At 44.1% G+C, this 15,021-nt stretch overlaps 1 protein-coding gene and 1 long non-coding RNA gene across 2 annotated transcripts in view; one reads left to right on the forward strand and one right to left on the reverse strand.

Annotated features, from left to right (window-relative positions):
• Nucleotides 1–5,359: 5,359 nt before the first annotated feature.
• On the forward strand, nt 5,360–8,416 carry LOC118895669. Its single transcript, XR_005019995.1, has 3 exons — nt 5,360–5,601; nt 5,709–5,807; nt 8,317–8,416. It is a non-coding gene; the product is annotated as an uncharacterized LOC118895669 (long non-coding RNA).
• A 4,211-nt stretch (nt 8,417–12,627) lies between these two features.
• PARM1 (prostate androgen-regulated mucin-like protein 1) overlaps nt 12,628–15,021 on the reverse strand; it is a 100,412-nt gene continuing 98,018 nt past the window's right edge. The window contains exon 4 of the mRNA XM_036853070.1: nt 12,628–12,946. Coding sequence (XP_036708965.1) covers nt 12,862–12,946 — 85 coding nt within the window. The 3' untranslated portion in view covers nt 12,628–12,861. The remainder of the gene's footprint in view (nt 12,947–15,021) is intronic.

Consider the following 15,021-nt stretch of genomic DNA (forward strand, 5'->3'; position numbering starts at 1 on the left):
TAACCTTCCTCTTGTAAGGTTCTCCTAGGAAAAGAAGCCAAACAGAATACTGGAAGATTTTCTTCCAGAATTTATTATATGAAGCAAGTGGATCCAAGGGGGGCAAGGAGTTGTCTACACAGGATGCCACGGTGTGCCACCCAGATCCCCCTCCAGCTTGTTTCATTCATTCCCCCAGCTGGTAAGAGTGTTGGTGGCAGGTAGCTCTCAGAGAGTTCCCTTTCTGGGACTTTCTATAGGATGGAGAGAGCTGCCTTGTGCAAAGTTATGCAGAGGAGAGCCTGTAATTAATACCCCAATTTGAGACAAACTTGGAGGATCACCTCAGCCCCAGAGCTTCCTGTGGGATTGACTGAGACCTTTGTTGCAATGGTATGGCAATTCCAATTCATCTTCTCCCCATCCCCAATCACTCCCCAGTAAGCCTCCTGCACACAAATCTCTATCTGGGAGTATGATTCTTGGATTTCTGACCTGTGACAGAAGGATTGTGCCAAACTATATCCCACTAGAAATACATGAAATGATAGTTTCATCACAGAATTTCTGGTATTGGATACCTTGGTTTTTAAAGTTGAGGATTTTTTTATTGTGGTTATCTAAATTTATGACACAATATGGTGCACTAGTTTTATTTCGAATTTTAAAAATTACTAGCAAGGTTGAAAATATTCTTACATGTTCATTTGTAAAATGTTTGTAGGCATGACTACTATTGGACCTGGTCTTTATATGTCATCTGGGTCAATGGTCATTTCTTTGTCACTTTCCTACTTCTTTCACATGGCATACAGCAGAAGATTTTGAGGTATGCTGGTCTTGTTTACCATCAAATAAGACACTACTTTGTCCTCAAACTTCGCAAATTCCTAGAAGGGCCAATTCATGAAATTGGGTTGGGAATATGCTCAATATAAATAAGTTATTTATTAAAGGGCTGTAAACATACCTCATGGCTTCTCTTTGTTTAAGCTTTTCAAGCTTGTGACTTCAACTCTTCCAAGGCTAGGCTATTTTCTCTGGATTCAGGGCTACATATTTTAGGGCTAAATGTGCAGACATGTCGCTCAGCATCTATGGCTCTGTATTGGGAACCCCTTCAGACTGACAAAAACTTCAGCTTTTATCTAACTTCATTAGGAAAGATCAAACAATCTTAGGATATTTAGAAGCCTTTTCAAAAGTCAGAAATACTTTAATAACCCTCCAAACCGTACTGTCATTTAAAAACTTGATTATGCAAAGAACTTCGTCTCTGGGACATGGGATTACCGACTGCCAAAAATAATTCAGTTGAGACCTGGAATCTTTTTTCTAGCTCCAAGAGAAGCGCTGTTAGTAGGATTAGTTAACAGACCTGAATCCCCATTTTGAGCAAAGACATCATATGTGATTAATGTAATATTTGGAAACAGATACCCCATAACTTAGGATGGCTTAACTTGAGAAGTTCGGATCTTTACAGGCTTATCATACATAACACTTTAACCATAATGAACAAACTTTGTATTTATGAATACCTAATAGCTGGAGCTGATGTGCTTTTCGAATAGACTTAAGTCAATGCAAATAATCAGTGACAACACAATGTGGTGTGTTGATTTGAAAGGTGAAGAAAACTTTTGATTATATGAATTCATGATTGGCTAAAGAGCATGTATGCTCTGAACTAAGCTGTAAATTCTTAGCTTATCAATAAGGCATTGGTTGTCACTTTAAAAAAATCTTATGAACAGAGCTTGGGAAACCATCAGGAAAAGGTGGTAAGTGGAGTAAAGGATGGGTTAGTCATTCAGACAGATATCTGGCTGGCAAATTTCAGATTTCAGGGGAAACTGAATGGGCTGATATAAAGACAGGGATGGCTTCTCTGGAGAAGTGAGCTGATGTCTTCAAAGATGAAGGGTACTGTTAAGATAGGTGCTTCATGCTTTTGAAAAAGGAGCAGGATGATCACGGTAAGAGAAGTCACCTTTGAAACTCCTCCCTTAGAATTGACCATTCACACTCATTCACTCATCAGTGGAAAATTTTTCCCCAAGAGAACCAAATATTGAACATTTCCAGGGTCCCTAGAGCAGTGAAAACTGCTGATTCTGATTACTAAGAAAATTACCAGGAAAAGACAACATCTTCAGTCCAATTTTCAGGAACCAAACAGCCTATGCCCACCCTCACCCTCAAGATATTTTAAAATATAGATTTATATTCTGTGTTTGTTTTTACATATTAAATATGTTTGTCAAAGTGTGTATCCAAAGCGAGGTTTTTTTCCCATGATTATTTTATATTTTAATTATATGGAATGGATTTTATGGAGTGAAAGTCCAGTTCAAGAGTCAACTCTGGGACTCTTCTAGCTGTCATCCAGAAACTTTATTGTAAATCATGTGTCAATAATATTTGCATTTCTAATTCCAGTTTGTCATACCTTCTGAGGCACGGAGAAAGGAAAAGAAGAAATGAGGGTTAACAGCCATTGAGCAGTGCTCAGTTTGCAGACAATATGCATAAAGGATCTTACTTAGTCTTTATAGGCACCATTGCCAAGTAAGTATTATCGTCTACGTTTTTTTAGGTGAGGAATCTGAGGCTCAGGGAGATTAAGCAGTGTGTCCAGGGTCATCAAAGTTAGTAATTGGCAGAACTGAGACCTAACTGCAGGTTTATTTTTGGAGGCTGCTTTTACCAATAATCTATCCTATAAGAAGATAAAGATATGGCATTACATTATTAATTTGAAAGTGACCTTTGTGACTTTTACTTCTTTTTATCCAAAATATGCCTAGCTCCGTGCTGGGTACACAGTAGAAGACCAACGGGGGTAGGTGAGGAAATGGATAAAGCATGCCATTTGGAACTGTAGCTCTCAGGCTTCAGAGCTAACCCCCCAGCTCAATTCCTGGATTCACCACTAAACAAATACGTACCCTGTGGCAAGTCTGTTTATTCATATGGCAAAATGGGGATAATAATACTTATCTTTCAGGGTGGTTGTAAGGATTAATTGACTTGATGCTACTAAATTACTTAAAATAGTGTCTGGTACATAATCAGTTCTCAGTGAATATTAGTTTTTACTATGATTGATCAGATAGATTCTGTCAGATGGTAGGTATGTGAACTTGGATAAGCCTCAGTTTCCTCATCCGTAAAATACGGAAAAATAATTTATCTTGCATGGTTATTTTATTTAGCAAGCATAGCTTTTGTCTGCATTCTGCAGCTATTAATTCATTTAACTTTCATAGCAGCCTAAAGAGGCAGATACCCTTCTGATCCCCATTTCACAGATGAAGAAACTGAGGCACTGAGAGGGTAAATATTTTTTTCAAGGTAATACAACTGGTAATTAGTTGAATTGAGATTCAAACCCAGACACTCCAGCTCAGAGTTTGAGTTTGTAATGATGACTCAATGCTACAGATGCAATGAAATAATATTTGTAAAACATCTGTCCAGTTCCTGACACATAGCAGAAGCTTAGGTGTCAGCTCCTCTCCCATCTTCTCAATCAATACCTTTTGAAATTCTCATGGAATGCAAAATGATGCGAATTTATCAGCTGGCCTACTTGCTTTCCTAACATGTCCAAGCTTGTGTGATAGCAACATCTCTGTGCTCTTTGGGGGTACCTAGAAATATGTGAACATACTTCTCTCAGATTAGGCCCATCTTAGATCATCTTTTCTGTTAACGCGTTGGAGTACCAGGAAGAAAGACATCAACGTGCACTCACGCGTGTGCAGTGATATCCTGGAGAGCAGCTGTCAGCGATGACAGTTTGCAGCAGAACAGCTGGAGGGCAGAGCTGAGGTTTCTAATGACTGAGAACAAGTAATGGAAGTAAGGCAGCCAAAGAGGTGGTGCCCGCAGCAGTGCACACGGCCCCACGCTACTGTTCAGAGTTCCCTGATGAGGAAGCCGTAAGAATTCCAGGCGGGACAATTCTGTGCCGCGCAGGACTGTCCTTAGAAAATCAACCTGGATTATTTCACACGTTGTCGGATTTGTAGCATCCTTCACTCTCAGATACGAAATGCCAGTAACTCCACTGTCATACCAACGACTGAAAATCAACACTAATCTCTGCTTCCGCACATTGCTTCCCTGCCGTTAAGAGGTGGTGTATCACCTCTGTTGAGAACTGCTTCTGGTCAGGCCCATGGGGTTTACCTGGGATTACGAGTAAAAGGCTTCATTTTATATTGCCTTGCGGCTTACAGTCAGGGGGCAGCCTGGAAACCTTAGCATCAGCGCCCCCTGGGAGCTTATTACAAATGCAGAATGTATGCCCCACCCCCAAACTATGACTCAAAACCTGCATTTTAACAAGATCCCCTGTGATTTGCATGCACATTACAGTTTGAGAAGCGTTATCATACTAAATAGAAGATGGGCTTTGGAGTAAGAAGGACCGGATTGAAATCGAGACTGCCTCTTACTAGCTCTGTGACCATGGGAGGGTCACTTAACCTTTCTGAGCCTCAGTTTCTCCATTCTGGAGAAGAGGCCAACAGCCAGGTGATGCTGGGAACCCTTGAAAGGCAACGAAAGTCTTAAAACTGTGCCCCCATGAGGAGGGCTGCTCGGTGAGCTTGACTGCTTTTCAGAAATGGATGTTCAGGAGGAGACAGCACAACCGCTCAAATAGCCTCTGGGCCTCAGGACCTGAGATTTAGTCACCGTTGGGGGTTACTTATCCCGTATTTCACTGATCACTTATCAGCTCCAGAGCTTGTTTTTGTGGCTCAGCAAACCCATCTGCAGCCTGGAGTTTCCTCATCGGTGGGAGGTCGATCGGAGGGATGCGGAGGGTAGTGTGGCTGTTGGAACTTCCACGGTGAAAGTGAATCAATGAAAGGAAACCCTGCTCATCCCAGCAGGTCTTTTTATCATGCTCCAGCTTTCGGAAGCCTGCATCCTTCTCCTCACAAGACCCCAAGCAGAGGCAGGGAGCTGGGAGCCATGGGTGGGTGGTTGGGGGCAGGGATGGCCATGGCCCTGCCTGCAGCAAGCAACATGCTGAGAGGGGTTTTGATCCCTTTGTCTATCTTCTCCCCCCGCCTTTTTTTTTCTATTTGTTGGGAGTGGATGAGTGGGCTGGAGGGCTAGTGGGAGGAGAGAGGGAAGGGCAATGAAAGTAGGGAGGGGAGAGGATTTGGTACATTATATGCAATGTCAGCTGTTCTCTCTCTTCCGTGTTCATTTAAAATTTAGGTCAAAATAAAAATATATGCATTTCGTGGGTTCATAAAACTTCATTTACTGTATCTTTAAAGAAAACAGAAGTAACAGCAATGCATATAAAAGTAATGAGTTAATGATTAGAAGCAAGACAAAGCAATAGCTTTATAAAAACAGTGTCCAGTTCAGTAGCTCCCTTTCTTTCCTCCAGTCCCCAAGTTGTACTCACATTTTGACAGAACATTTGCGTTGCCACGTAAAGAACCACGACCAGAGGAGATGGCGGCTGAGGATAAAAGGAGCCTGCGAGCGGGAGGAGAAAGCTACGGGCAGCAACGTGTCACGCGACTAGCTGCAGAAAGGAAGTTTTTCCTAACTATGCATAGTCTCCTCCTTGCTTTGATAGGGATATAGGTATATATATATATATATATATATATATTAATCAGTTCCTTTTCTCTCCTTTCTCATGCCCCCTCTAGCCAATATAAAGCAGCTAACCCTATGATTTGGCATTTAAGTCACAGGAAAGCAAAGGAATATTGCATCTGAACCAGGAGTGAATATTCTCGGAGATAAAGCGACAGATGGGAGGCGGTGTCTTTCTTTTTCAGGAGCAGGTGAGGGCATCCTCAGTTGTGTAAGGGACAGTTGTATCACATTAGGGATAACATGATGTTATGTCTTCTGGGGGAAGTTCTAATCTGGGGAAAGACGAATGGACTGTACCGTCTGTGTTCAGCTCAGCATCGTTACCACCCTGTAGTCCGCAATACAGAGGAGGGGGCAGGAACCACGCTTCTTGCAATTCCCTTTCCTGAAAGGTTCTGGCTAGAACTCGTCCGTAAGAGGTTCTCAGGTACAATATGGAAAAGGCAAGGCCATTCTCCAGACACTGTCGCCAGCAGGTGTGTGGTCAGCTGCGGCTCTCCCGTGAGCTCCTGAGAACCACCTGCCTCACTGCTGCAGCCTGAGACACTGCAGCCTCCCGGAGACCCAAGAATGTCAGCAGTTACCTGGCACGGCTTCCCTCACCTTTCCTCTTCTTGCTCTTGCAAAGCCTGTGTAAGACCCTCATTTCTATCTGAAATCCTTAACTTCATATTAAGATTTTAATATACCTCCCAGAAATTCAAGGAAAAGTGTTTTTTGTTTTTTTGTTTTTTTCCCCCTGATGAACCCTAGTTACAGGGCTGAATGTCCTGGCACAGGGGCTGAGCTGTGGGCATTTGTGTCTCACACCACCCGACAACATCTGGCTTCTGACTGACTGGAACTTTTCAACACTCTGCCCAGCAGTGTTTGCTGCGGTGGCTTCTGTCCAAGTGCCAAGGGAGACATGGTCAGTGGGAGAATAAGAGGGCGGTCTGGACCATCTCACCGTAGCTGCTGTGTGGTCTGGGGCCTGGGAAGGGTCTGGTCCCTGGAGTCCCCTGTTGTTGATTACAGTGGTTGTCAGGTGGGTGACCTTGGCTGGCAGTGCCAGAATCTACACAGAGGCAGCTTAGAGTCTGGTCAGCCGGGTGCCCTAAGAGTGGGCCCCTGGCTACTCTAGAAACCTTCCTATAGGTAGCGATCTGGCTTCTGCAGTGGGTACCCAGCCTTGGCCTCGAGTTGTCCCACTGGGTTCACTGGGATGGCTGGCCCAGTGTATGTGCCAGGAACCTCTGGCACAGAGTGAGGGCTCTGTGGAAGTGGTCAAGAGAATGGACTCTGGAGGTCCACTGGTGACATTTGAATTCTGCCCCACCACTTAACAGCTGGGGCAAGCTTCTAAACCTTTTGGCCCTTAGTCTTCTCATCTGTACCGATGGGGATATTAACAATATCTCCCTCACAGGGATGTTAATCCATGTAAAATGCTTAGAACAGTATCTTTGTCACAGTTAGTCTATGTGAGAATAAGCATTATTATGATGACACCAAGGAAAGACAAGTTAGTGCAACGATGGAGCCTTCGGACAAGAGGGGGCAGTGACACCAAAGGCAGCGTCCCTAGTCCAGGCTGCTGTAGACTCACATCCGACTCCTGGGGAGAACAGGGAGGCTGCAAGGGGACAATAAGAGAGAGGTTTTCACTAAACTGCTGGGTGACAGCGGGGGCCTGTGCTCTTGCAGAAGTGGGGGGAGGGGAGGCAGTCCCCCCTTGGCGGAGAACACAGCCCAGCAGGGCAGCAGGAGTCAGCAGAAAGGTGACAGTGCCTGGCAGGGGGTATGTGCGCAGGAGCTGACTGGGCTTGCTCTGGGCTGCATACCGGGCACCCTCCAGATGGCCCAAAATAGCTGAGGGGGACTTCGCAAGGGATCTGAGAGTCTTAAGACCTGGGTTGTATTTACATCACATACCAGTCCCGTGGGTGGAAATGGCTCTGCTGACAGACAGACCTGGTTTGAATCCCACCTCTGCCACTTACTAAACTGTAAATGCTTGGATAGCAGGGGGCGTCGCATTCGCTATGGAGCACACAGAAGGATTCAGTCCATGAGTGAATGAATTTAATATCCTGGAACCTCAGTTTCCCCATCTGTAAGATGGCGAGAGTGCAATGACCCCTAAAGCTGATGCAAGGGTTACATTAGACAATTGCGCACAGGCACCTAAAATTCCTAGTGAATATACATTGCTTCTTTTTTTTTGTAGAGTAAATATTCAGTGTCCTGCTTAAATAGAAACACAATACATTTGTTGACTGGAACGGATTAATGCTATTTTAGTGAAGAAAATGTAGTCCATTCTACACTTGCCAAAGACTACACCATTTAAGATAAGTGGTCATACCTCTTACAGGTGTTTTCCCAATTTGATCAGAGTTTTTCAGTGTTCATGACTCAGTCCTTTCTGACAAAAATCAAAATATAGCTACTAGCTATTGGTGCATACTATTGAATATTAGGAGAGTAAAAGATTGAAGATAGGTTATTCAGTGATTGAAACAGATTATGACCTGACTTGGAAAAGCTATGATACAGGGAAAAAATTGATCTGGAACCAATAATTCATAATATGTAAACACTATACATTATTATTAGGCTTTTTCTTTCTATACACACTTAATGTGCTTTCCAACCAATCCTGTTCAGGCAAGCTTGGAATAATGGAGTTGTTACTTGCTTTCGTGCCCATGGCAGGTCTTCGAGAAATGACTGAATGATCAATGGGGAAGGGTCTGTTTCACGTCTGGTTCTCTTTGTTCATCTTGAGTCCTCCCCAGCAATCCTCCATGCTGTGCCACTGGAAGCCAGGTACCTAAACATATTAAATCTGACCTCTATTTTAAATCCATCATCAAATCAACTTGCTCTAGTTTGCAGGTGGATCCACTGCTCTCCTATGTTGCAAGATACATGGGCTTTGTTATTGCTGCCTTCTTCAGAATCAGAAGTCTTTGGTTGGCTTCTGGGGGTGGAAATTATATTCTGGATGATTGAAATTGCTTGCTATTTAACTGTCAGATGGATGGGTATGCCGAATTTTTTTGAAGGAGAACAAAGCAAGTATCAAATGTACTGCTACTGCCTTAATATGACTTATCATGGATCACTACCTGTTTATTGAATCAAAGTGTTTATTTTTATAACTATTTTATAAGGCATGTTATATGGTTAAGAGTAAAATCATTGCTTGGAAAGTTTCTTCATTTCTGACATCCTTCAATTCTGTTTCAAGATCAGAGAGAACTTCCCACTCTGCAGAAAGTATTATTTATTGACGTGGGATAAATTTTCTCTAAGAACAAGCCAGGACTACTTAATCTGAGCAGTACTGAGCATAGGAACCGAATGGCTTGAATAACAAAACATATCAAAATGTGAATCAACACTGTCAGATGCAAGCTTTTAAGAACTTTAATTGATATAGTTATCATTAGTATGCAATACGTCTTACAACAAATGTAGATACAATGAGATCAAATATCAAAGAAGTTGCAAGTTTTTCCATCTTGAAATGATGTCGGCTAACTCACCCCAAAAAAGCAATCTGGCATTGGTCTCTTGGTTAGCACTATTACCAATATCAACCAGCACTTTAAAATCAAAGTTGAAATGGTACATTCATTTGCCAAAAAGAGATAAAAGGCAAAGAAGGTGAATCAACGTGCAAATTAGCATCTGGCCCAGCTGCAAAATTCATTTCCCAGATGCGAGGGATTGAACCATGCACCCTTGCAAGCAAGATAAAGGGCAAACAGATGACAGTAAACCAAAATCAACTCCACAAAGAACTCAGAAGACTTTGGGATGGTAAAGGCCAGGTCTACTGCTGTCAGCGCTCAGGTATCCATATGTGTTACCCTAACTCAATAGCCTGTGAGACCTACGTCCTGGGCCATCCTTTCATTCAGGGATGGAAACCATCCTTCATGGTCCCAGGAGTCAGGCAGCGGCATTGGGGGTTAGCTTGGAGTTGTAACAGCTGTCTGTATGTAGTTACTATACAGCTGTCGTTTCATAGCTTTAAGTAAAAACAACACATCAGTCAAACAAGAAACTGAGATCATTTATACATTTATGTAATACTTAAAATGTCTATAAATATTTTTCTCCAGAAATTGAAAACACTGTAGACATGATTTCATTAATCCTCACAACACATTTGTGAGGTAGCATGGGGTGAGGTCCATAGGACAGCATCACGCCCGACTAAGAAATGAAGACACAGACGTCCAGGGAGGGCAGGAGACTTCACTGGGGCCACAGTAAAAGAAAACACACTTGAACCCCACTCTGTCATCATTTGCAATCTGTGACCTAGAAGAGGCTGCTGGCCTCTCTCCTGCTCTGACATTCTCTCTAATGCATTATGACTAGTCCGGTCCCTGGATAGTATATGGTTGTTTTAGATCCACCGGAGCCATTTCCCTTAAGTAGGCCTGAACAGACTTGCTCCCTGAGGTAAAGGACGTCAGTTATTGGCATATATTTCAGGGGTGTGTGTGTGTGTGTGAGTGTGAGTGTGTTAAGCAATATTTGTTGAATGCAGTTGTTAACATTTTTGGCCAACTCAAAAACAGAAAAATGCGCTTGGCAAAATAAGGTTCAACCTATCGGTATTTTACACTAACATAACAAGGAGTGTTAGAGTGTTTATGGGAAGCTGTCACCTTGCTGAATGCATCTGCTGTAGGTCCAGATCCCTCTCTTTACCCTAAGGATCTGGAAGTTAATAAGAGCAACCAACTCATCAAGTGTTCTTGCCCAACAGCAGCCTTGGTAGGGAAAGATGCTAGCTGAGTCAGGATTCCCTGGGAAGAGGCTGGTCCCTCTCACCCAGTATTTATGACTGAAGCAACATCCAGAAGACCACCTCTCCAAAGGTGCTTCATGGACGTTTTGTCAACACATTTGTGGCCGAGGGAGGAAAAAAAATATATAGAATGTCCTGTCGTTATTGAATTGTCCTTTGCTGAACCGAAAGCCTATTAAAGGGGGTGAGGGTAGGAAAGAGGGATAATTATTCAGGCCAAGCATGGTCAGAAGGGGTACCCTTGGTCATTCCTGGCCATTTTTCTGAGAGTGTCCACTTTTTTTTTTTTTATTTTTTAATAATCAGAGATATGAGAATTCCTAGAAGCCTACTTCTTATTCCCCACTCCTGTTGTAAAATACCTCTGGGGGTTGCTCATTCTCCTTTGGTACCTCAGGAGTTTAGGAATAATTTCTTTCAGAGCGGGGGATTGGCAGGTCATGGAAAGTGTCACCGGTCCTAATGTCTCTGCCGCCAGAGAAGTTTAGCCCAGCACGGCAGCGGCCGTTTTCATGTCAGTACTTTTGCTGGGCCACAGTGAGTGACAGGAGGAGTTGAGGGTCAAGTTTCTGGAAACTAAACAGAGTCATGGCAGCAGGTCCAAGTTTAGAAATAAAATATGATGCAGTTTCAAGTTCTTTATGATAGCATAGGACACTATGACACATTCTGAAACAGAACCCAATGTATATTTTCTACTCTATGAAATCAGGGCATAAAATGCCGGCTGCTAATACACAGGTGTTTCAGGAGGGCAGGGCTAGAGCCATGAAATAAAGCTATCTAGAAAACACACAGAAATAAAAAGGCAACCATGCATAGCAAGAACAACCCATCCACCAGCAAACTAAATACTTTTAAGATAAAAATTGAACGAATCATTTCATTTAGGTAGAAGTAAAAACTATCACTAACCTGGGGCGTCTTGTTTTGTCTCAAGGAGTATCACAATAAATTAGGGTTTCTCACACTCGGCACTATTGACCTTTGGGGCCAGATAACTCTTAGTTGGTGTAGGCTATTCTGTACATCGTGGGATGTTTAGTGCCTCCAAGGCCTCTACCCAGTGGTAGCACCCCCAGAATGTGACACTCAGAAAATATCACCAGGCATTTTCAAACGTTCCCTGGATGGGGGAGGGGAAGCAAAATGACCAGCTGCTGAGAAGCGCCCCTGGAAATGCATACCCACAAAGGGGATCAGCTCGTTCTCAGAATTCGTGATGCAGGATTTTAAAACTATGTACCCAGGGGTGTCCATTGATCAAACAGCAGCATTAGTAAGGTAAATGTTTGGGGAAAATAAATGGATTCATCACGGTGTCTGTATGGAAAAGCCTCGCTGAGCAACTGCAGACAAACTAGTGCCTTTAAAAAATTAACAGCAACAAGAACAACAACAAGAAAAAGCGGTTTACGGCCTTTATCCAACAGACAGTAAGGCAGTGAACCAGTTGCTTTGAGGGTAGAAAGCAAGGAGTCTACAGGCCCCTCCAGGCAGTGGATGTCTCTGACAGTTACTGAGGGCTGATCTTACCTTCCCTAATGAGGTACGCGGTGTATGTTACACGCCCCTTCCCTCCCACCCTCCTCCACGCCCCCATTGCACACTCACTTCGCACGCCTCTCCCTTTCTTTTCTACAGCTAAACTCATCTCACAGTCTGCTCCTGCGGAACCGCTGAAAGCTTGTGGGCTGGGGTCTCAGCTGCGGTTGACTAGAACGGGCATCCTCAGCAGAGACAGGTGTCCTGGAGGGGAGGCAAGGCAGCAGGCAGGTTGAGATCTGACAGCAGCCTGCTACGCTGCCCCTCGGCCAGCTGGCCTCCCCCAGGGCACCTTCTAGGTTCCTCTTTCCTTAATTAGGCAGCTAAGAAACTGGCATCCAGCTAGCAGAGCCGAGCAGGTGTCCTGTCAGACACAACCAGATAAATTGAGATTAGAAAGGAATCTGAGAAACCCCTGCTTCCTTACCTGCAGGGCGAACTCCTCCCGGCACTCATTGCCTTTCCCCTCATTGAGACTTAATGTAATCTCCTAAAGAAAAGTTTAAGAAATACCACACACTGAAAGTTCCCCTAAAAGTAACCCTTGACGACACAACTTGATCCCTCTTCCTGTTTCTTCTCGCGGTGGGACCTGCGCTGGGTACAGACACCTCCACCGTGGCGTCCGGCCTGGACGGCTTAGGGTTGGCCCATGTCAGACTCCACTCACTTTTAAATAATCTTCTTTCTTTCTTTTTTTTTTTTGGTACCAGAAAGGGGAAGTTGTAGCAGCCAGAGGAGAGGGAGGAAAACAAAACAACCAAACCAACAAAACAGGGCTTAGGATTGTCGCTCAATGCGCATCAGGTACTTGTTATTAATTCTACTGGATAAGCACTGATAAATAAAGACAGTTATTCCTCATCCCAGGCCACCTTCCTTTGTTAGGAGTCGTCGTACAGAGGATTGTTGTAGTTTCCCCAGGACCCGTAGTCGTGGTCATCCAAGAGCCTTCCGTAGGAGGAATGCCTGGTGGGAAGGAGAAGAGGGGTGTGGTTACTTGGAGAAGTTGCCCATCTGCGGACAGCCCCGTGCCCTGGGGCCTGAACCGGGGAGAGAAGACACAATTCTTCACTAGGACAGCCCCTCCGCAGCAGACGCACCAAGCCGGGAGGCCCCAGTCCGCAAACACCTTGTAAGTTATGACTGATCCACTGGGAGCCCAACTGTCGCCTTCTGTTGAGATCAGCTGGGACCTTGTCTCTCTCCTTGACCTCTAGTGCTGGAGGAGGAAGAGGCCCCTTTTCCACGGCTATTTAATAAGAAGTAATGGGAAAGGGAAGGTTGCATTCCTGGCATTTTGGCTTAGGTCCTGGACTTCATTTTCCCTGAAACGATAACGACACAACCAGAACCGCTGTTGCTCTGACCACCCCTCCTGACCTTTATATAATGTTTTATAATCTACAAAGTTCCGTGTTCACTTGATCCTCAGAACAAAACCATGGGCCAGGTATTGTTCATCCTTATTTCTCTGACGAGGAAAATGGGGCTCAGAGATGTTAACTGACATGCCCAAAGTCACCCAGCTGAGCTATGAGTCGAACCCTCACCTCCGGGATCTGAACCCAGCTCTCTGAGCTCAGCTCCCTGGAGCCTGTTTAGCACCTTAGCTCAAGGGCAATATGGGTTGATCCGGCTTTGCTGGGTCATTCTGGCAACCTGTTCCACAATTAATATTATTTCGAAAAGAAACTGAAATCAGATGCTTATCACTCTTCCGTTTGAAGCCTTTAAGTGGCCCGTCATTCCACACAGAGTCGAAGCCAAAGTCACTACGATGGTTTGCAAAGTCCTGCAGGGTCTGGCTCCTGTTAACTTTTCTGAGCAAATCAGCTACTATGCCAGTGCCTTTTGCTCGGTTCCAACCGCACTGGCCTCTTTGCTTTTTCCTCTCATGCCTGACACGCTCTTGCCTCAGGGTCTTTGCACTTACTGTTCCCTCAGCTTGCAGCAACTGTCCTCCGGATCTCCACATAGCTCATTCCCGCGTTTCCTTACATCTGCCCAAATGTCACCTTCTCAGGGAGGCCTTCCTTAGGAGCTCTATTTAAACTTGCAACTCCCCGCCCCAAGCACTCCCTGCTTAGTTTTTCTCATAGTACTCATTGCCTTCTAACATGCGATACAATTTACGTATTTATTTTGTGACTGCCTCTCTCCTCGAATTAGACTATACATATGGATTATTTGCCTGTTTTGTTTGTTCTTGCCTCTATCTCCAGCACCTGGAGGAGTAAGTCCTCGATAAATGTTTGTGGCAGAAACAGTGATAGGAAAAAATACATCCTGACTATCCAATCTGTTCACAAGGTGGGAGCTTCCTGGAAAGGATTATGGCATTTTAAGAATAAAACCAATGACGGGATTTGGAGAACACCACAAAATGAGCATCTGGTGCCTCTGAGGTTCAGGCTAGCTTGTGAATGTTGACACCTCGCCACTGGAAATCAGGTAGGCTATCTATAGTACAGACGAACATACCCGCTCCCCCTAACTTTTTTCTCAGCTAGATATGAGAATTAAAATGAAAATACACCCCGAGAGGCACAGAAAGCATTTGCTATATAGGTCTATCTGTTGCTAAAATAAGTGCTGTCACTCTTCTAAGCTTATTTACATCTGTCAGGTAGTTGAAAAGAGATGCTTGATGTGCTGGCTTCAGACTCTTAGCTTTCAAAATTCTGATTTCTGTCCCGAAGGCTGGCTCAGTTGACCCAGTCTATACACCTGGAAACTTCCAAAATATAGTTTGTTTTCCCTGAAGACCCACACTCATTTCTGTGGGTGTAAGAAGGAAAGAGGTCACAAATAACACACCACTGATCTACTGATCGGCAGGAATAGGGGAGGGCAGTGCTGGTAAATGAGGTCTCATCCATCCATCGCCAACACTTCCCCCACACCTAAAACCTCCAATTCCAATCAAATTCTTTAATAGGAGGGTTGAGAAATGGAAGTTATAGACTAAACAAGTAGAAACCTAGGGATTACAAGACTGCAGCTGGGCCTAAGTTTCAGCATGACTTACTGTGACAAGTCTG

This window comes from Balaenoptera musculus, chromosome 5, assembly GCF_009873245.2.
Source record: "Balaenoptera musculus isolate JJ_BM4_2016_0621 chromosome 5, mBalMus1.pri.v3, whole genome shotgun sequence".
NCBI lineage: Eukaryota > Metazoa > Chordata > Mammalia > Artiodactyla > Balaenopteridae > Balaenoptera > Balaenoptera musculus.